At 34.1% G+C, this 23,626-nt stretch overlaps 1 protein-coding gene across 1 annotated transcript in view; it reads left to right on the top strand.

The window, feature by feature from the left end:
• Window positions 1-23,626, top strand: part of LOC118200046 (protein phosphatase 1H) — a 52,001-nt gene that overhangs the window by 2,393 nt on the left and 25,982 nt on the right. Inside the window, exons 2-6 of the mRNA XM_085817132.1 lie at window positions 4,866-5,142; window positions 9,891-9,992; window positions 12,531-12,713; window positions 12,866-12,978; window positions 15,801-15,885. Coding sequence (XP_085673258.1) covers window positions 4,866-5,142; window positions 9,891-9,992; window positions 12,531-12,713; window positions 12,866-12,978; window positions 15,801-15,885 — 760 coding nt within the window. The remainder of the gene's footprint in view (window positions 1-4,865; window positions 5,143-9,890; window positions 9,993-12,530; window positions 12,714-12,865; window positions 12,979-15,800; window positions 15,886-23,626) is intronic.

Genomic DNA, 23,626 nt, shown 5'->3' with positions numbered 1-23,626 from the left:
GAGACTTGAGCCTTAAGCTTGTGTGGGAAATAAATACAGTCAAAAGTCTTTAATCCGGACTCGTCGGGACTTCGGTGATTCCGGATTATAGATCATCAGTTTAAATCTGGTAAGATGGCATACAGAAATTATAAAATTAAAAATATGAAACCATAATTTATGAAATAAAGAGCAATTATGATCTAAAGGGTATCAAAATTTACAAAAAAAAAGCTTAATATTTATTTGTTTACTTTATTAAACATTTCTTTTAATGCGCGCATGCGTAAAGCATACATCACGCATAGTCGAAATTAGAAAATTGCAACCAGAAAATTATTTGATGTGTATTCGTGATATTTATAATGACAAGGAATTTGATTTAAATCATATCAAAGACGGAGTACATTGAGATGAAATACTACGTTTAGTAAGGAATGAAAGCTAAATAAAATAAAAACATCTGCCCTGAAGATAAGGATAGTGCTGATAGTGTTGTAGCTTTGAGGTCCGGATTAACGACTTTTGACTGTATAAGTATAATAAGAAACTAAAATAATACGGCTGGTTATAATTAAAGTGACCCTATTCAGACCCTTGTAGAACCTGATCTGTGTGTTGGATTTTGATGAAACTTAGTATATATGTTATATGGAGTATGAGAAAAAGATTTTCTGCAATTAAAAAAAGGGTTCAAATTTTGACCGCCAGATGGCAATTTTCAAAAATTCCTTTTGTAAATTAGTCAAACCTATAAAGAGACTTGCAGTCAGAGCTAGAAAATCATTCTGCGTGCCTTTGTCACCGCTTATCGTACAGAAAAAAGATTGAGGTTTACTGATAAAACTGTTTTATCAGAATGGCAGCAATAGCTAAACTGCATTGAGTGAATATTGTGGTTTAAAGGAATTGCGAAAAGAGCCCATGTCGAAGGATGGTTTGAAAAAGATGATTATAAAATTTGAAGAGACTAGAGGCTTGGGTGTGCTGCTATGAAGAGAGCAGAAACCGCAAATGAAACTGTCGAAGAAATCGCTACGCCTGTGGTTGAAAGAAACTTCAGTTCTCGCCAGAGGCGTAGCTAGGATTTCAGCGCCTGGGGACAACTGAAGATTTTGCGCCCCTTTTTGTGTGCCATGAATTTAAAACACTTCATTCTAAAATTTCGTACCATCGATTTGGCGTTCCTTGGATGCTGCGCCGGGGACAGATGTCCCCCATTGCCCCACCCTAGCTACGCCACTAATTCCCGCTATTCTTCAGCAAGTGCTCAATTGGTATCATGACAGGGTTTGTATCGGTCCTTACAAGTGCTTTTAAGTCCTTATATTTGAAAATAAAATATAAAGGCCCTTATAGGTGCTTACTTTTTCTTTAAAGCCCTTATTTTTTTGCTTTTAGTGCTTTTTTTTTTAATGAATGCGCATTTTTCCCCGTACCAAAGCCGAAACTAAATAAACAACTTTTCTTCCTTATATGCAACGTCAGATGGTGAATCATACTCCCGGAAATTGCTTTCGCCCCTTTCTCTGCATTAACGTAACCTATGGTGCACGCGAGAGTACAGACAGGTGCACGTCGTTCTATTTATCAAAGAAATGTGAAAACGGTAGAAAATTCCGGTACATTCGGTATTCTTTTCCTCCCACCCAAATACTGCACATGTTTGAATTTCTATCAAGATTTTAATAATTTGCATTCTCGTTCCCCGTGGTCAGTTCATATTCATGTTTGTTATATGTATGAATATTTATAATAATATAGTTGCAGTAACTGCTGAAGTATAGATAAACTTAAAAAATGGGTGTGTTTTTACACAGATTGGCTTTCTAAGGAATAATATTCGGAATGGCTTAAATAAAAGGAAAGTAATCGAATAGTCAAAATAATTTCTTTTGGGGGGGCAATAGATTTACAGTGCAGAGGCTGGGAGGTTCTCCCCTTTCTCCGCAAAATCTCTAATATTGAAGCAGTGGACTTTTTTTTATCACTGTCGAATCTGGATTAAATAGGACTAAAAGCTTTGCGTTCTACCCAACCCAAGGGAAGATTGATTCTATTCGGGAAATTTAACGCAGTCTGTTGAAAATTATAATCAAAAAACACCCCAGATTAGTAAGTCTCTTTCTTTTATTTAGTTCTTTATTCTCGAAATACCGGCAGCTGTTGATTCAGATTGCGTAATGGGCACGTATTGCGCAATAACGTTTACGGTATTTTGCAGAGATAATTAATTTTGATGTTCAGTCTGAGATTTGTTTATGAACACTTAAAAGAGTTTTTACTGTGCTTTCTAAGCAGAATATTTCTCAGTTCCGTTGATCTATTTTTATATGATGCACATATCGAAATGTAAAATCATTTATTTAGGCGAGAAATCTAAAGAACGGCTACAATCTGCCCCACTTCTCTTTTTCCAGTTACTATCCTGAATATTCCGCAATTTCCGAGTATGCGGGTTAGTTAAGATTTTACTGTTAAAGGATGACTGCATGAAGCAATTTCCCGTCTTCTGATTTCAGAAATGTGCCTCTTTTTTACTTAAATTACTTGGCTTAGAATATATGTTAAGGGAAAACTGTTATGCAATGAAAATTTAGAAAAGGTTCAAAATTTTGATTTAAGTTAAATTATTTAAATATTAATATGAGTGGAAAAATAAATGGTATTTATTATTAGGTGCCAAACGGCTTATTATTATATATTAACATGGCTTATTTTTATTTATTTTCTATATTTTGAACTGAAATTTCATCATTAAATCTTGTAATATAGTTTAGTTCTGCGTAGTCTTTTTTTTTTTCTCTCATTGTAAACTAATTCTGTAAATTGAACTGTCATTTAAAATTTAAAAAAAAAAAAAGTTAATTGTTTTCCATAGTTGAGGTAATGTTCATTCTCTTAATAAATACTGCATTGCTCATATTTTAAATTACAAGTCTAATTTTTCTTTTAAGGTTATGCAGTTGTGTATAATGTAATTAGACAGGTGCTTACTTTTTCCTTAAAATGTGCTTAAAAAGTGCTTATAGGTGCTTATTTTTTTAACTAAAATGTGGCTATGAACCCTGTGTGAGTTGGCGATTCCTTCGTCAGCAGTATGAAGAATTCTGCGATCCATTTTAAAATGGTATCCGTATAAGATCCACTTGGGGCAAATGCTACAACCTCAATACCCCAAACACACTCTGCATTTGCTTGCCGATTTTTTTTTTTTTTTTTTTTTTTTGCGAGAATGAATGTTGATGTCGAGTAGCCTTTAAAAATTCTATGGTCATATAAGATGCACTTTTCTTTAAATGCAGCTGTGAATAATCAAAATTGCCACATATGGTGTGCTTCACCTCCTAAAGTCCTGCACTAACAACCACTGCATTCTGATTATGTAACTGCATGATGTGGATTTACTGCTGATTTTATCCTCCGAACGTTTTTCTTTGAAACTCTTACTTCTCAAAGTCTTAAAACGGGCTATGTCTTGAGTGCATGGTACAGTAAACTCCTTTGGCAGCAAGTCATTCCAGCGGCCGAGCGGTAAAGTCGCTGAACACTGGTAATTCGGTCCAAGGTTCGAATCCCGCGAACAGGCTGGCTGCATGGGCGTTTTCGTGGTTTTCCCCATGTGTAACGTGTATATGAGCCAGTTTCCCTTAGAAAGTCCTCCACGAAAGGCATCCCTGCCCTTAGGCAGATAGCCCTCGTGTGCTTTGCCATAATTAAATACACCAACACCAACCAGCAAGTCATTCCTGCTTTACAGGAACGGCAATGTGTCTTCATGCAAGATGGAACAACTAGCCACATTGGGAACCAAGTCAAAGAACTGCTTCATGCTAACTTTGGTGAGAATCATATAATATCCAGATGCCTCCAGGTTCACCCAACTTAAAACCCTGTGATTTCTAGTTGTGTGTATTCTTAAAAGATAATGTTTATGGAGGAGGAATTGGGATTTCTTTGGAAATTCTAAAGATATGCTCAATTTAAAATTATTTTGTGACATTGCTGTTTATATGAATTTTATGGTTTAAGTGCAAAGAACATGATATGTAATAAATAAAAGTAACACACAAAATGTAAAAAAAAAAAAAAAAAAAAAAAAAAAAAAAAAAAAAAAAAGCCCCTTTGGAAGTAATTTAAAATCCAAAACCTTTCAGTGGTTCCCCCCCCCCTAAAATTTGATTAAGTTCATTGGTTAAAATTTACTCTATGTTACCACTTGGCAAATTGTTTCTTTTTTGATGCCAAGATTGCCACTAGGAAGGATTGGTACCAATTTTTCAAGATTGCTACACAAAACCAAAATAAGAAGTCGAAGACTTACACAAACTTGGTGTCCATGTACACATCGCCCTATTTTTTAAGTTTAAAAAACATCAGAGAATTGCACAAACTAGGCATTGCACATTGCCTTAACTTTGTCCATGTACACATTGATTATTTTCACTTAAACAAAATCAGGAAGCTAAAACAAAGTTAAAACTATCATGGTGTAACCAGAAAAAATTCATCACTGTTTTAACAAACAGAATAAATAAATAAAATGTCAATTTTTAACAAGATGCCTGTATTGTGCATATAACTTTTAAAATATTTTATGATTTTTATCTCTGTTGCTTATTAAGAGCATTTGCACTGGGCAAAATTTTGCAGTTGCAGAGATGATTGATCCCCAGCAGCAAATACCTTGTGCTACCACTATGCTTATTTATTAACGAATGTATATTCAATTAATAGTTTGCATCATTTATACCTGGTGTTTTCCTTTGGATTACTTGCTTAATAAGTTTTTATTTTTATTTTTTTAATTTTTATTATTATTATTATTATTATTATTATTATTATTTTTTTTTTTTTTTTTTTTTTTTTTTTTTTTTTTTTTTAAGGGCTATAAATGCTGGTAAAAGTGTGAGAAATGAAGATCAGGGAACTGCTGTTAGAGGTGTATTATATACTTCTGCTGCAATATCAGTTAAGCATGACACTGAAGATCAGTCCATTCCAGTTCAACCATTAGTAAATGATGAAGAAATCAGAAATGAAAATGATATGGAAACTGCAATGCCTGAGGAGCTTACTTCTTCACAGACCCTTAGCCCTCCTTTAGATGATTCTAATTATACAACACCACCATCCACACCAGAAATGTCTCGCAAAATTGTGGTATGTGTGCAAATAGTACTTATATTTACTTTCCTGTGAATAGAGTAGTTTATTTTAAAAACCTCTTTTTTTTTTCCATCTTGGGTTTATTGTTGAACATAAAAATTGCTACACCAGGAAAGAAAGCGAATAACAAAATATCATTTCATGTGTTTATACAATAGAATGGAAGGAAGACATTCTTGAATTTGCAGTTGGTTTGGGGTACATAGCATGCAGAATTCAAGACAAAGAGTTGTCACCTCTGGCAAGAAACAACAGCTGTCATCCAGTTGTGCATCAATTTGAATTGAGCTTGGATGACAAATACTTTGTTCCTTGTGGTGTCAATTCTCTGCCAGAATTTATTAAGTATAGTGGCTGATGAATGGTGGTGTGCCATTCTTGTGACAACCCATGTCCAGATACTCTCAGTGGATGAAAGATCGGGAGAATGTGCTGGCCAAGGCCACGGTTATTTTGAGGAAAGTCAGGACAGCATGGGCAGTATGCAGTCATGCATTATCCTGTTCAAAAGTAATTGTTGTGTTGCACAGGCCTCAAAGGTAGGATACAGCCACGGGCCTACCAATATGTGAACACGAGATAGGCATCCCATACCAGCATGCCAAGTGCTGGGCCCATATGGCAATGATTGCAAGTTGGCAGTGTGTGTTCTTGGTGCCTCCACACACAGATATGTCCATTATGATCTTATATGTAAAACTAGAATTCATCTGAAAAGATGTGGTACCACTCCTGTGTCCAGTATTGATATTCATTGCACCACTGTAGACATGTCTGTCTGCTGCAATATCAAGGAAAGTTTGAAGAATGGTCACTGTGCTGACAGTTTCCAGCGTCGCAAATGTTGTTGCACTATTCATGTGAATACTTTTCATCTTGCTATTGAGTCACATTCTGACTCGGGGTTTGTGCAGTGGCTATATAGTCCCACAAGGGTGTGAGGACGAGAGGTGTTAGTGCCCCAGAGCTGCTGAGATTCAGTATGGCCTTCCTGGACCCATCAATTCCATATTCACCTGGTAGTCATGGGAACCTGAGCAGCTGTGTTGAGGAATGATAAACTGCAGTCCCATTAGGACATGATCAAATTCCAATAAAGGCTTGTATTAGTTACTTCCCTTTATGTGAGGTGTAACTCCCATTTATACTCAGTATAAGATGGTATTACTCATGGCTGCTTTGTGTGCATGTGTTGGAATGCTAATAATTTGCATATTCCAGCATGTAGTATATTTACGCAAATTAGGCATTTGTTGCATACCTCCTTCGTGGTATAGCAATTTTAATGGCCAACAGCATATTATAGTAAATTTTTGTAATTTTGCAATACATATAGCATGACATCTTTCTTTACCTTGTGTTAAGACATATTTCAGAAATTCTTTTGCATTTCTACGAGTTATCAAATCAGCTAGATAGGAATTTTAAAAAGTAATAATAATAAAGTACTAATCTTAATTTGGTATAAATTGATTAAGAAGGTCATATGCAGGGAAGATGATGATGCTTGTATTCTTAACCACAGCTAGGAACTTTGATTAGTACCAGAAAACGTTTGGTTACAATTTGAGTATTGGAGACTTTCATTGTGATCTGAATATCAAGGAATATTATTTTCCTTGTTTCGATCATACAAACCTTTTGTTCCTATTTATGACAATTTTATTCCATATTGCTTTTGCTAGCAAAATATGATCAAGTCTTTGCACCAGTACTAAGGTATTATCTGTTATAAGTTTGATTCAATTCATATCCTTTCTTATCTAGTTAATTTAGACAAAGCCCATAACAGCTACGTGCCTTAACCCTCTGAGCATTATGAGTGGGTTTATCTGGTCATCGGAAGTTTTGCTTCTTAGTATATATTAGCTTATAATTTAAGATATTTTGCTTTCTTACTTTCTTTAATAATGTAAATATCATCTTAATGAATGCAAGTTTATGAAAATACAGACTGAAATGAGTAATTATACAAACTAAATTAATAAATGCTGTTTAAATACTGGTTTTCATGACAGATCTAAAATCCTGTGTCACTCAGAGGGTTAAAGAAGAGGTACCGTTGTGGAGGACTTTCTAAGAGAAACTCTCATACCAATGCTACTGTATGCTACTTTTATTATATTTTATTCATGGGGAAGAAAACTATGAAAACACGTTATCCAGGATTCAAATTCCGGTCAAACAGTCAGTGTTTGGTATCCTTGACTATTTTCTGTTTCTATATCATTTTCTCTGCATTCCATTGTTGAACTTCCATAGCACATTTGATTTGAGATATAATTAAGTTGGAACATTCTTAACATTTCTCCAATGTTCCATGATTTTGAGAAAAGTAGATACCTGTCATTTCATAGTTTTGCAAATTACAGAGACCCTTTATGAAAACAAAACTAAAAAAAGACAATGTGTTGAAGGAAGTATAGTTGCTACAAACTGTTATTGACAAGTTATTTGGTTAATCTGTATTTTAGGGTACCCCTTGGATTATCGCCATGTTATTGTTTCATTTATGGTAACCTGAGTAGTTGAATGTTATGGAAACCCTGTTGTAATGCAATTGATTGTAATGTGTGATTGCGGTAATTTTGGCTGATGGAAAAATATTTGTATTATAAGGGCTTACTTAGGTATGGATGTTGGTTAGGAAGTATGGTGCTTATTTTGTGCTTTACGCTGTAAAATGTGTGCTGATGGTACAATTAACCTGAAGTTTCTGTACACTTTGGAACGCTTGGGAAAGGAAACATTTATTGACTGGTGTATAAATGAAGATTTAAATGTCTTCATTCACCTCTCGGTAATATTACGCAGTGAGATTTAAGGATTTCGAAACCGGGGCTCATATCAACACTATGGAAAGTATTTGGGGGGGGCAATAAAAAGGAATTTTTGTAAGAAATCCTACGAGCAGTATAGAGGATATTTTTCATTTTTACTTTTGTAAATTAATGTGGCAATGGCAGTATACAGAGTCTAGTTTAGATAATTTCAAATAGTTTTTGGATACTGTTAAGGAATTCTGTGTGTCACACATATCTAAGAAACAAATTTTTAAATAAGGTAAGTCGATTTCCTTTTTATACTGCATAGATTAGATAACATGTATTTCCATTCCTTTGTTATTTTCTTGTTTGATTTAAAATGCACTTTATTGAAATTATATATTTTTTGTTTTAATTATGTTGTGAATGCCATTTCACTGGCGAGGACGTTGAATGTAAACAAGCAATGGTGCCAAAATATCGTCAGTTTTCACCAAGGGGTACCCTGAAATGTATTTTTACTGGTTATTTTGATAGATTGCAAAACCTAATAATATGAGTTTTTTCATTCAAAATCCATTTGGGTTAATGCTGAAGTTTTGCATATGTTGCTTTTAGTTGCACTAATTTTCATTTGAATATTCTTTCATGTAAGGTTTACTATCTTTGAACTGGCAATAATGATCTTTCTTTTTTAATCTGTACCTTGTTTGAACTTGTGCATTTGATATTTGGTCATATTTGTGAAGTAGTTGTTTCAGTATATAGAGTATATGAAGAAAAAAGATTTTTTAAGATTTCAACATCTTTGATATTTTGAGAAAAATTGGCATCTTAGCTACCAGTACACCAATTGCCAGTTGTCTTCAAACCTTTATGGAGTGTAAGTTGAGTTTAATGTGAACTCCTTTCAAGGTGCCTTGTCATCTCCACAGCGAATTATTTGTTAGAGCAGCATTACACAGTGAGGTTCTGCATCAAACTGCTTGAGGGTAATACTGGGAGTGAGACCCACGACATGATCAAGATTGCTTATGGGAGTGATGCTCAGTCAAGTGTTTTTGTTTTTCAGTGGCATGAATTATTTCGGAAGGAAGAGAACAAGCTGAAGATGAATTGATGTTGATCTTCACCCCTCCCCCCCCCCTTTTTTTTTTTTACTGCAAATGAGTGGTTCACAGAGAGTTTGTACCCCCTAGTCAGACTGAATGCTGCATTCTATATGGAAGTACTTGAAAGACACAGAAAAATGAGTTGCCTGCATCCGTCCAGCAATCGCTGGATCACGGAGGCTCTGTAACGACAATGTGTTGAACCACACCACTTTTGCTTTCATGGATTTCCTGATCAAACATGACATTGCACAGCTTCTCCAGCCACCCTACAGCCCAGAATGTTGCTCCTTCAGACTTCTTCCTCTTGCCTTTTCCTCTTCCTGTCATGAAAGGAGGCACCATGGCTTAATCCAGGCCATTCAAGAGGCCGTAACGAGGGAGCTGAAGAGCATACCAGTTTCTGCAGTCCAGGGAGACTTCAGTGATTGACAGAGAGTTGCTGAAAACACTGTTGATGCAGAAGGGGCATATTTTGAAAACTACCAAGCCAGTGTGTCAAAACGTGAATAAATGTTTTTTAAAAAAATTCAGTCCTACGAGTTTCTGGACAAACCCTGTACATAGAACCTTGACTTCAGACATGCTTTTATTTTTCCTATGAGAACATCTTGAATCTTGATTTCTTTTTGAGGCTTGGACTCCATCTCATTGCCTTTTGTTTCTCTTACATCTTTTTCATTACTTCATTTTAAATATGTTTACTATAGTATGTATTTTTCTTTGATGTTAACTTTGCAGTTCTATCTTTTTACATTGCACTGTATGTATAATAATTTTTATGGATATATTTGTTCAGATACTTATATAATCAGAAATAAATAATTGTATTGTCCAGTTGAAGTGAAACCTCTATTTTTATTAGCTAGATCACACAATACCATGGGTATATTTTGCATTATTTGATGGCCATGCGGGCTCTGGTGTGGCAGTTGCTGCATCTAATACATTGCATAAAATTATACAGGTAAATTCATTTTAGCTGATTTTTAACCACCTGAAAGCCCCCCCCCCCAAAAAAAAATTTACTGTTGAAAGAATTGACTGAAATTAACTCTAATTGTTTTTCTCTTTAATGTAATGCTTCAAGTAACTATTTAACAAAGTGTTGTAAATACTTTGTAATTTTTATTTTGTAAAATTTAAAGCTTCCTTCAGTATTTTTTTAATATATGAAATTTACATGTAGTAATTGGTATATTCTTTCTTTTCTTTTTTTAAATAGTGCTATAGTAATTTCACTTTTGTACTTTTGTATTATCTGTCCAGCATCCCATAAAGTCATCAATAGATGGCAACTACTTTTTTGTCAACCTAACACATGATAAACATTAGCCATTTTAAAAACATACTGGTGCACTGAAAATTGCATAAAACAACAACAAACTGACAAAATTAAAAATGCAGGAAACACCCATAATGAAACAGTAAACAGTAACAAATTAACTAAACTAAAAATGTAACAAATATCCACAATTAAGACACTGAATTTTCTTTGTCTGTGTTCATAGCAATCTTTTTTAGCTTCATAAAAGGCCAAGGGAATCGTAGACTGGCAGAACTCTAGTCATAGTTGAGCAAACTGGCACTGATCTTCATGTGTACATTGGCCTGTTTCAACTTAAAAAGAAGTTGGAGAATTACAGAATTCTTGGCATCGCACAGCAACTTGACACTGCTCTCCATGTACACAACAACTTGTTTTAAATTAGAAAAACATCAAAGAATTGTGTTTATTTGGAAAGACATTCTTCTTTTTTCATACTAGATAGACATACTTCTGACAGATAATTACATCAATCAGTAGTTGTATTCAGAGATATATAGAAGACAATAAAAACTAAGAATGACAAAACTTACCCAATGTATAGTCATTAGAGCAGCAATAAATAAAGTGAATGGCTGTCATAAACAATATTCCACTGTTTTCAAACTAATTTCCTACTCACATTTGAACACTTTGCTTCATACAATTTGATTATTTGCTTCACGGGAATTCCAAATGATACCTGTTATGTGCTGGCACGATGCGCGCACTACCATTAATTGATGCCTGATAGTGCTATACCCAGTGATTCTTCTCACCACTGGATGATAACACAAAAGTGTCTTTCCTTTTTTTAATATCTTTAATATTCCTGTGTGTGAAAGAGAATTAATGAATATTAATTTGGTATTATGATAAAAAATACATAATTATGAAATCAATTTTTAAAAAGCAGAATGCTGACTTAATAATTTGCATGACTTAATAGTCTGCAAGGTGGCAGAGAGTGTCATAATATTCCTAATAATACACAAATCCATTCTTGTTGTGATGTCACTTTTAATTCTGCCATTATGTGTTCTAGGTGTTTTGCCATATAAGTATTTCAGTGTGTAACTTATATATTGTGTGGGCTTTGATATATTTGGAATTCAGAAGCTATAGGAAAAGCTTAAGGTAATTATCAAAGTCTTCAATCTGCACATGTACAATTTAAACACAGTTAAAGAATTAAGAGTGTACAGAGCACTATAACCTTTGAAGCAGCTCTTCTTACTTTGAAGATAATGAATCTAATGCTTTAAGCTTTTTCAGGAATATTCACGTGTGACACAATTGTTACAGAATCTTTGCTAATAATAAGAGCTTACCAAAAACCATTTATCTAAATGTTCTCTAAATAAAAATTTACCTGATTACCTAATTTATTTAATAAAATTTAGGACCAGAAGATTGCTTGCAGAAGTCTTCCTCTATTTTCAACTCGTCCTCACAGTAAAACCATAGAACATAATTTATCAGACTACATTATCTTTTGAAATCGACTTTCATTTTACTATTATCTTCCCTAATTATGACTAGGCTTTCTTATGCTTGGAAATGAGTCATGTTACTTTTAACATTTATTTGATGAAACCATCTTGAACATGTTCACTTCTTCCACCTGAAGGTAAAGGTACTATTAAATTTACATCATTGTTAAAATCAGTTAGAACATCTAATGACAGTTTGTCGTTTTAAGCAAGTAAACCAATCTTTAGCTCTGCAAACTTCATCCGGCAATAATGATTCCTAACTTAAATGAGAGCTTTCTTTTCTTTATTTACCTACTACCTTAGAAACAATCTTAATAGCAGGTTAATTTGTGATTTAGTAGTCTTAGTAAAGTTTTCAGTTTCATAGGATTTACAAAAAAAGCCTAAAAAAAATTACTCATACTACATGGTACTATTTTGCTACTATTTGTCATACCTTTTCTCAAATGTATTTAGTACCTTGTATTCAGAAAGTCTGTTTACAAGTATACTACTAATCCTAATTCAGTAAATAACATTTGATGTAATATTACAGTAATGCCCTCTCCAAAAAAAAAAAAGATGTATGTGTTATTTATTTGATCATTTTAGTTTTTTGTTTTATAGTATTTTCAGAAGTGTAATACCTAGAAATATAAAACTTTGTAAAAAAAATTTCATAATTATGTGTAAATTTCTGTGAAATATATCACTATTGTTTTAGGAAAAATTACAAGAGGTTGCAGATTTACTTACTATGCCTCAAGCTCAATTAAATGTTGCGGCTAAAGGCGCAAATGAACGAAATAGTGCACAGCCTCCTGGATTTCAAGGTGTCTCTTCCAGCAGAGATGTGACACCAGATTCACTTATTGTGGGTGCTCTGGAATCAGCATTTTGGGAAATGGTAAGTGACAAAGTTTATTGTTTGTATTTGTTTAAGCAGATACAAACATTAGTAATGTAGTTATAGTACATGTTAAATGTTTGGAAGAAGTACATTTTTTATATATGTTATGGGTTATATATGTATATTTAATTTTAAATACTGTTTCGTAGGATAGGTTAATTTCAATTGATAAGAGGCATTATACAATGACAGGAGGATGTACTGCACTGGTTGCAGTTTTCATGTTTGGTAAATTGTATGTTGCCAATGCAGGGGATAGTAGGTGAGTTCTTTTTTGATAAGGTATTTTCTTGATGAATTGCAAAAGTGTTATGTTAATTGCTGTTAAAAGACATCAGCTCAATTCTGACTTGGTTAAAATATTTTTTATGTAATAACAGAATGAAATTTTTCTGGCATGTTCTGTATAGATTCAGACAGTTTTGTTCCTTTTGTTGACGAGGCTGCCTTGAAGAAAATGAATGTTGGTTAAGTTCAGTACCATTATTTAATTAGATTCTCATAAATGATAGGTTTCAGAGGAACTGAACTAAACTGGAGGGTTCCTATCTGAAACAGTTGTGCTGAGCAACTTCCTGAAACATTTTTTGACATTAATGAAAATATTATGCTGCCTACATTCTGTCTCGCTTACGTCTTCACTGAAGAAATGATTTTCATATAAGTCAACCAGTTAGATGTCCTAGAAGCCAAGATTTCCAGAAATGTGTTTTTTGATGTGCTGTTGAGAGTAGCTAGTAGTTCTCATGATTTAAGTTTCACTGGTTTTGAAAACAGTATTTAAGCCATTATTATGCGTTCAATTTGAATAATGAATAATAATCTTGCTTGGATATTCTTATTTATTGCAGCATTTCAAATGTATAAAAAAATTCTATTCTGTACCATTTTTAAAGATGTTTTTAAACAATTTTAATGCATGATAAGTATGTTTACCTGGACAATGTAATAGATGTGTAATATTTAATTTTACTAAAGAATTGGTATTACTTATGTACACTGGTGTGCAATATAAATTTTAATCAGATAGCCATTAAATTTTAGAAAAGGTTTTCTTGCATTCAAGTACAATGAACACGCAATTCATTACAAAGGTCATGTGTATGCAAATGTCAAGAAAAAAAGTCACAGGCTATGTGCCTCCTACTGTTCAGAAGCTACTGAAAAGTAAAGATATTACTCAAATGGATTGGACAACGTGCAGCCCTGATTTAAATCCCGTAGAACATGTGTTGGATGCTTTGGGGTGATGCCTTGTGGCATGATTACATCCTCCAAAGAACACCCAGCAACTGAAACAGATGCTGATTGAGGAATGGGCACTCTTACCTCAAGATCTGTTCGACAATCTGGTGCTGAGTATGGAGAGACTGTTCGAAGCAACCATTGCAGTAAGGGGAGGGCATATTCCATAGTAAGGAACATCTGCTTGTTGTTCTTCCTCTTGTACAGACAATCATGTATAACGATGCTATGAGTTCAATAAAGCCTATTTTTGTTTGATTTCGTACTGTATGCATTGTATTCATTTTTAGCGCACTTATGCTTTCGTCATCGTTTAAATACAAAATGCTGTCTCTTAATTCTGAATTTCATGTCTCTCAGATGATTTCTCGTGGAGTTATGCAAAAAAGAACACCTGTTGCTTAAGTTTTGCACACCAGTGTATTATCCTTTCAACCACAAAACTGCTGCCAAGCAGCACGATTCAGTGCCAGTCATGGATAACTGTGATGTCACAACACATTCATAGCATTTGTGCATGCTTTTGATGTAATATCACTTGGTTCTCGATAAGCCACCTGTTGTTTTTATGAACAAAAATATTGTAAAAATTGAGTTTGAGGCATGTAGAATCACATTTGTGACTGCACTATGGTTCATTTACAGCTGGTTGAGAGAATTAATATTGGATATGGCCATAAAAACAGCGATAGATTGAAACAATCACCTACACAGAGCTTCTGGTAAAACTGGAGGGCCTAAAAAAATAGTAGAAATAAAATGAAAGCTTTTTTACAAAGTGAATCAAATACTTTCAGAACAGTTAATATTTGGTAGATTGTACTGAGAGACTGACCAGTCTTTTATTGTAAGTGTTGTAGATAGAACTGGAATTCCACAAGAACGATTGGCATGGCATCTCCACCAATTTTTATGTAATTATGGATGATCAGTGGGATAATACATATTACCAAATGAGTTTACGGTTTTGTATAAGCCCTCTTTCCATTAGTGTGGTGCATATGCAGTATGCAAGTTAGGGAGTGAATTTATTGAACTACAATTTAGGGAATGGAAGCAGAACAGGTAAAATTGAACTCTGTTTAATTTTTATCTGTATATCTGCAAGAACTTTGAAGTAAAAGTAAAGCAGTTAGACATGATCAGACAGAATAATGGAAATTGAAGCAGTGATGGACTCCATAGAAAGAATACATCATTTCTTAAAAACACCAATATCTAAAATATTGATATTATAGCAGTTGATAGAATTTTTTAATTAATTTTTTTTTTTTTTTTTTTTTTTTTTAAAGTTAACTGTGTCCTGATTATCGACACAGAGTAATGATCAGTGTTGAGAAATTCAGGTGTAAATAAGTATGAGTTCATATCCATTAATGAACAAATCTTTGCACGAGAAGTATTTTTTTTTATCCTAGTCATTCCCCCTACTAAAAAACTATTTTACTAAATCATTACTAATGCTATAAATGCTTAATCATCATAATACTAATGCCTTGAATCATTCTGATTTAAAATGAGTAAAATAATTTAAGTGGCATTTCAAGAATCACTTGTGAACCCTGGAGAATTGTCTTGCAGTGACAGAACCAGTGTGCTTGGCTGTTATTGTTGATATAATTAATCTATATAGTAGGAACTTTTAAGTGTTCTCTAAATATAAGCAAAAGTAGTTATTAAACTTTCTAGTTAATTATATTCTTAAATAAGTTATGGATTCAATTATGAATTTTTGTGATATTAGGTGTAAACTTTAGAAGTTCTAGTTCATGTCATTGTTTAGCTGTGTATATCATTTGAATATTTATGTATATGAGAAGAAATATTTATATTTTTAAGGGCTGTCATATGTAGAGGCAGTAAAACCATTCCTATGTCATCAGACTTCACACCTGAGACTGAGCGAAATAGAATAAGAAAACTTGTAAGTTGTTTTTGTGTATTATGACTGTTTATGTAAAAATGTCTAGGTTTATAATTAAATTGAGCATGCAGATATGTGTAGTACTTTTTACTTAGATTAAAAATTAAATTGTTTATTCAGTATGTATAGGCTTTTCCCTTTAACTTTTCAATTCAAGTTCTCTTGACTGAGAAATATATATGTATATTATATAGAGGAACTTCTATCTATCTGTAGGAAGATCTCAAATGTTACAAGTCTCAAACATTGCACTGTATTTTAAATCGCACATCTATACTAAAGTTAGCTTTAATTTTTCCTTAAATATTTGAAATAAGCATATTAAGGTTTTTTTAGAGCTGAAAATTCTAAATGTGCTTTGAGAAAAACCTCTCTTCATCAAGAAGCAAAATGCTATTTAGATTATAAATTGAATGAAAATTTTTATTTAATAGTTTTAAGATGATACAGATCGGTACGTCTTACAATATAGCATGGAATAAAATATGTAGAGAGGCTGAAAAAATACCTTTTCTGAATTTTCTGTTGCTATACCCCAGAAAAGTTGCATATCACCTAACTAAGCAAAATTTTTAAAAAAATCAAATAAAATTATCCCTTTTATTTACATATCCCACTCAAAGTTTTGAAATTGGTGAAATTTCCATGTTTTCTTTCTTCTCTAATTACTAAATAAACACCCACGCAGCTGGCCCGTTCGCAGGATTCGAACCTCGGCAGGTCCTGGGTGAGCGGTTTGAAATTCGGTGTAACGGTTCCGTTGATATTTGCTGGCGTTCATGTGTCAAATTCGGGAACTTTGACCCTATGAAAGTCGCGTCCTATTGGGCCTGGAGAGAAACTTTTTTTTTTAATTGATGTACTCTTCGAGAGCAACATTTTGGCTATCTCGGATTTTTAAAATTCGCGAAAGGGTTTTCTTCATCGAATTTGCATACTTTATTTTAAAAATTTGCCATCGCTGCTATCAAAATTCAATTTTTTCTAATGTGAATTTTGAGGCATGAGAAACACATCTAAACAGCATCAGTTATAATGTATATGAAATAGATCGGTACATCTTACAATAGCATGGAATAAAATATGTAGAGAGGCTGAAAAAATACCTTTTCTGAATTTTCTGTTGCTATACCCCAGAAAAGTTGCATATCACCTAACTAAGCAAAATGGGGAAGGGGGGAAAAAAAATTCAAATAAAATTATCCCTTTTATTTCACCTAACTAAGCAAAATTTTTAAAAAAATCAAATAAAATTATCCCTTTTATTTACATATCCCACTCAAAGTTTTGAAATTGGTGAAATTTCCATGTTTTCTTTCTTCTCTAATTACTAAACTCACTGCTATCAAAATTAAATTGTTTCTAATGTGAATTTTGAGGCATGAGAAACACATCTAAACAGCTCGAAACCTGTAGTTTCAAATTATTTATTGCTTGTACAAAGAGCTGAAAAATCACAAATTTTTGTAAAAATAACGATATTTTTTTTTTTTCCCCTGCAGATGTTTTTAAAGAGTGACTATATTATCCATTGTTATTATTACTATATTGTGTAATTGTAAATATTGTTACATACGTTTTCATGGATTTGGAGTGAATAATGACGATGGCACTTGATGAAGTATTAAAGCACAATTTGTTAGCTAGTATATCTCAGGACAGCTCCCAGAACATGTTTACAGTCATCGAAACGCAAACACGCTGAAACAGTCAGCAGCAGAGCTTTCAGGCTATAACAGTGAAGACAGTTTCACGGCAAAGCACCAGAGTACACCTCCCAGCTCGGGATACTTCACCGGCTACTTCCTTCATTTCTTTATCCTTCGATTCTTGAAATGACACTTCTGTCATTTCTGCATCTTTTTTTATAGCTCCAGTTTCTTCAGTAAGCTCGACTTTCATCTGTTGGAGTTGCTTTCACAGTTTTTCTTGGCAGACTATAATCTCTTCTCATCAGGCTTTCATCTCTTCCGCTCCTGCTTTTATCTCAGCCGTCATCTCTTCATATCCAGCTTTTATCTCAGCCTTCATCTCTTATACTCCGGCTTTTATTTCTTCTTTTACTGAGTTGACGGCGCCTTCCATCTTTTCTTGGAATGCAGCAAAGGCAGTCATGAGCTGTCTTAATTGTTCTTCCATTGTCCTTGTCACTGGCCATTCACTCTCAAATTCCACTTCTGACACCAGTTGTTGTGTTTTTCTGTACGTAATGGTTTGTAGATTTGGAGCGATTGACGACAATACTTGAAGAATGAAAACACACTTTATTAGCCAAATATGGCAGTTCAGGACAGCTCCTAAAGCATGTTTGTAGTAGTCAAAAAACTACGACAAGCACACTGAAACGAACAGTGACACGGCTTTCAGGTTATAACAGTGAAGACAGCTTCACAGCAAAGCACCAGAGTACAACTTCAACTCGGTTCAATTGTTCTAGGAACTTTACGCACTCTCAAGACTCTCCATGCTACAACTCGCTATGCATTCAATGGTACACTAGAGTACAGCTGCCAACTCGATTCGGTCGTTCTCAGAGCTCAATATACTCTAAGATAAAACTCGATTGTGCACTAAGAGACTCTTTAAATGCACTCGATGGACTAGGCACTGACTGACTCACTCACTCACTGCATACCAGCAGGGTTTATATAGCTTTTGGCTTTTGTTCCAGAAGGTTCTCCATCCATCTATGGCATAAATCCAATTTGGCGACCCTGTCTTCCCTTGCCGTTTTCTGGCAACCCTAAGCCTGCCTTGCAGGGCTACCTTACTGTGGCTAGACATTTCGTAACAATGTATGTGATAAGTGATTCGGATAATTTTCACATTGTTGACAAAAAATAAGAGGAAGCAAAACTCATAGCAAAAATGATTTGCAAAATCAGTCTATTAAAGAAACGCTATATGGTCTATACTTTGATGAAGGAAAAAAGACAACAACATTGTGGTAATTAAAAAAATAATAATAAGTGTTTTCAAAGAACTGGAAAAGAAAACTATTATTCCCTCCTACAAGAACCAGGATCAGAATAATATATTAGCCATGTTTCTCCATGTACACTGCGCATAAAAAAAAGAGGACAGTTCTGTATCTCCCGTTCTACTGGGCCGATTGATGAAATTCAACATGCATTTTTCATGTTTTGAAAGTGCGACTTAGAATATATATTAGATTTATATATAGCATTGTTCTAATATAGGTATTTTGACACAATCAGACTTTTCTGAAATAACATGCCATTTTTTTTCCATATTTCAATTCTACGACTTGAATTAAACCAAAGTACCAATTTTTGTAAAAATCCCACGAGTAGTTTTTAAAAAATTAGCTCTCAAAATTTTAGCTCCTCAATATTAATTGAGTTTGGTATAGATTTATTAATCTCTCTTTTTTATTAAACTTATCTGATTTTTCTTTCACATTTTGAAATTCAGATTCATTCCGAATAAAATTCGCCCATTTTTATGATTTATTTTTAAAATTTGTATTTTTAATAATTTTTTAGAATTTTTCGAAAAAATTTTTGAATTATGATATATAAAATTTTTACCATCTTCTTAAAGTAGCTGTTTTTCTAAGCGCACCTGCAAAAAATTACAGTTTTTTTCAAAATTTCTGAAGATATATGCGAATTTATATATTGGCACGATTTGAAATTTGGCATATTTGTTGAAAGCGATAAAATATCAAATGTGGTTTAGACACTTTGCTAAAGAGGTGCCATTTTTTCCGCTCCGGCGTAATGGAAGGGGAAGAAAAATTGATTGCCATATTTTAAAATGCTCTGCGTGAATTATTCTTGGTGTAAACTGGAAAAATTGCGGCAATATAAATTTTTGAATTTTTCCGTAAATTTCGCATAAAATTTTACAAAATTTAATATGTAGGCATAATTTGAGTCGTAGAATCTAAATATGGAAAAAATTGGTATGTTATTTCAGAAAATGTCTGATTCTGTCTCAAAATACCTACGAGGGCCATCCAGGAAGTAGATTACGTTTCCGTCTGTGTCCGCTAGGGGCGGGGCTAGCGCGGCCATCTTGGGGTCAGAGCGTTGCGCAGCTCAGTCTGCATCTAGCCGTGCTAGTGAGAGGTTCGTGCTGTGCTCCGTTCAGATACTGTGACGGTTTGAAATGTCTGCGTTAATTGAAAATCCCGCGAGCTGCGAGGTGCGCTCAGTAATAAGGTTTCTGACTGCAAAAAACTGTAAACCGATAGAAATCTATCGGCAGCTTCGTGAAGTGTATGGGGACAACATTATCTCTGAAGGTGGAGTGCGTCAGTGGGTCATAAGATTTCAAAATGGCCGAACCAATGTTCACGACGAAGATCGAAGTGGGAGACCCAGCATAGTGACCGCCGAACTTCTCGAAAAAGTCGATGCTAAAGTCCGTGAAAATTGAAATTTCACAATAACGGAACTTTCTTTGAGTTTTCCACAAATTTCGCGAAGTTTGTTGCACGAAATCATCAGCGAAAAGCTTGGTTACCACAAGTTTTGTGCAAGATGGATTCCAAAAATCTTGACAGAGGACTACAAAAATCAGCGAATGGCTGCAGCGTTGAACTTTTTGGACGCTTACCATAAGGATGGTGACTCTTTACTCGATCGCATCGTTACTGGTGACGAAACATGGGTGAAACATGTGAACTGTGAAACGAAATTGCAATCAATGCAGTGGGGGCACACAAGTTCTCCCCAAAAACCCAAGAAATGCATGCAAACAATGTCGGCAAGGAAGATGATGGCGACTGTTTTTTGGGACAGAAAAGGTGTAATTTTGGTGGACTTCCTGGAAAGAGGCACTACAATAAACTCTCAAAGGTATTGCCAAACTCTCCAAAAACTCAGAAGAGCAATTCAAAACAAGCGCAGAGGAATGTTGAGCTCTAAGATCTTGTTGATTCACGACAACGCCCGGCCCCACACGGCAAATGTCACTCGTAAAGTTCTTGAATCTTTTGAGTGGGAGTTGTTTCCTCATCCGCCGTACAGTCCCGACCTGGCACCGAGCGACTTCCACCTATTCCCAGCAATGAAGAAGTGGCTGGCTATGCAGCGTTTTGATGACGACGCACAGCTGCAAGAAGAGGTAACGAAGTGGTTGAAGGCGCAGGCGGCCGAATTTTTCGACGAAGGAATTTCCAAGCTCGTACATCGCTACGATAAATGCCTTAATTTGTATGGTGACTATGTAGAAAAGTAGTATTTGAGTGTGGCTTTCATCTGTATATAATAAAATTTGTTTCCTATACTTTGTTTATTTTTTTATTCCAAAACGTAATCTACTTTCTGGATAGCCCTCGTATATTAGAACAATGCTGTATGTAAATCTAATATATATCGTAAGTTGCGCTTTCGAGACATGAAAATCTCAATTTGAATTTCGTCAGTCGGCCCAGTAGAGCGGGAGATATAGAACTGCCCCCCCCCTTTTTTTTTTTTTTTTTTTTTTTTTTTTTTTTTTTGCACAGTGTACATAATTTGTTAAAAGTATAGCTTCTACCATAATTTTCCATTTGGTTACACATGAACATTCCTCTTAAAGAACTTATGTGATAAGGTTGGATGGAACTATAATTAATACTGGTTTGAAAAATAATGTTACACACCAGATCAAATTGTATGTTGGGAAAACACTGCAATGGGTTATATGTCTCCTACACTTCAATAAACTGCAGTTCCGTGCCCCATTTCATCACTTCAATTTTATTACCACTGGGCTGAAATCCTTCAGTGGACCAATCGGGAAAGAATTTGCTAGTTGTGAAAATTTTCCACTGCTTTGCCGAGTTCTCCATTTCTCAGGCTGAGCAAATATCGGTTATACTTACTTAGTATTTCTGCTGCTATAAAATCAGGTACAATTTTAGAAGATATAGCAACTCATCTTAGTCCACTTTTGCATTCAAGATGAGTTCTCAAGACTTTTGTGAGCTTAGAAAAATATGCTGATGAAATTAGGTAGTTGATACATTTGATTTTGAATTGTTACACTCTTCTTTGGTTCTCAAAATCAAAACCATCCAAAATTTCACAGATGGTCCAAAGATAGTTTTTAAAGCCATCAGAACATCATATTATTTAATTAAAATATTGTCATCAATACAGCAATTCATTGGAAGGCTTTGCTCATCTCAAAAATTTGATTCTAGCAACGATTGTGGGTGAAAGAAGACATATCAGAGAACTAGAGCTGCGTCCATTGTTGAAAGCTCAATAACTTTCCAAAGGAAAGACTTTTGAAACTTTACCATGCTAAAATTCAACTTTGAAGCAACATATTATGTCAGCATGATTTAGTGAGATAGCTGCAATATCTCTCATCCTCCACTATTAAAGAATATTATGGATGAGGAAATAATCTTTTAAAGACTGCCACATCACTGTAACTGGATTTCAAAATTTGCATTAGGAACAACTGCATTTCAATAGTAGTGAGTTAAGTAATTATTAAAGAAATTGGCGAAAAACAGCAAAATTTCATTCCTCTCTTCCAAATCTTTGAGTGCAATACCCAGACAAAAGATATATTTTTATATGAAATTTTTTTATTTCATTGTACATAGATAGACAACATTTCTGTGGTATAACGATAGAAATTTTTTTGAAGTGTTTTGTTAGCTCACCTTAATACAAATGTTGTATGTAATATGTATTTTTTCTTTTTTTAAATTATTTCCATTATTGAATTATGTCTCGCTAACCAAAGAAGAAATCTCCGGTGCTAAATGAGCAATGCAGTAGTTAAATTTTGATTTGGGATCAAGCTTGGGTGCATTTAAAGCAAAAGTTGATTCACACATATCAAACCACATTGCCAGATCAATAGGATTGTAAATTGGTATCTTTATGGCTGTTGTTTCTTCTATGGCAGTGGCTGTAGTAAAGAAAATGAAAGTCCTGATAACCAAGCTTTTGAAGTTTCATGCGTGTAGATGGGTCACTATTATAGGTGTGAAGGATAGGGCTCGAGTGTATATTCTTAGAAGACATGACTCCACATCGCTAAGACACAACTTTATTAACACAAATATTCATTGAAACAGTGAAACTTCCACAAGAATACTCGAACCTCGAGATAAAGGGCAGTGTGAGTGAGTTCGCTGGTCGCACCTGCACTTCTTATGAAAACAACATGACATCATCTAGTGGCATAATCTGAACATAAGACTACCACAAAGCTGTATAGTTGCCATTTTTCTATGTAGAGTAATATAAAAAGCAGTGATTACTAATTGTTTTTGAGTGCTTGCATATTATTGTAACTCCTTAGTAAAAGTCGCCAAACTCTGCCAATCTTGCATATAATTTTGGTAGCCATATCCATTGTAAGATGCAGTCTGAAAATACATTGAATCATCTTTTTCTTAATTTCTTTCTCTGTAAAAATTTGCCATTTTTGTTTCTTTGGTAATATATGATGTTTTTCTCTTTCCAAGAAAAAAGTTATTTGTTGCATTTTTTAAATACCTTAACCTCTTTTATGAATGAGTATAAAATATTATCCATAACATTTTTAAAATATGTTTTTAATAATTCTTCTTTACATTTTGTATTTGTACTAAAATTAAAATTTTTGGATTTGTAGAATTGAAAAAGTCCGAATTGATCCAGATTGGAAAATGCGCATAAGAAGCTAAAAAAACTCTTGATTAAGTGATCTTTGCTTTCAGCATTATACTTTCATTAAAATATTCCTTTCATTTTTCCTAAAATTTTTGCGAAGAGTTGCATTA

The sequence above is a fragment of the Stegodyphus dumicola genome, chromosome 5 (genome assembly GCF_044657685.1).
Source record: "Stegodyphus dumicola isolate Sdum_Otavi_A_Nest chromosome 5, ASM4465768v1".
NCBI classification, from domain to species: domain Eukaryota; kingdom Metazoa; phylum Arthropoda; class Arachnida; order Araneae; family Eresidae; genus Stegodyphus; species Stegodyphus dumicola.
This window is presented reverse-complemented; position numbering and strand designations above follow the sequence as displayed.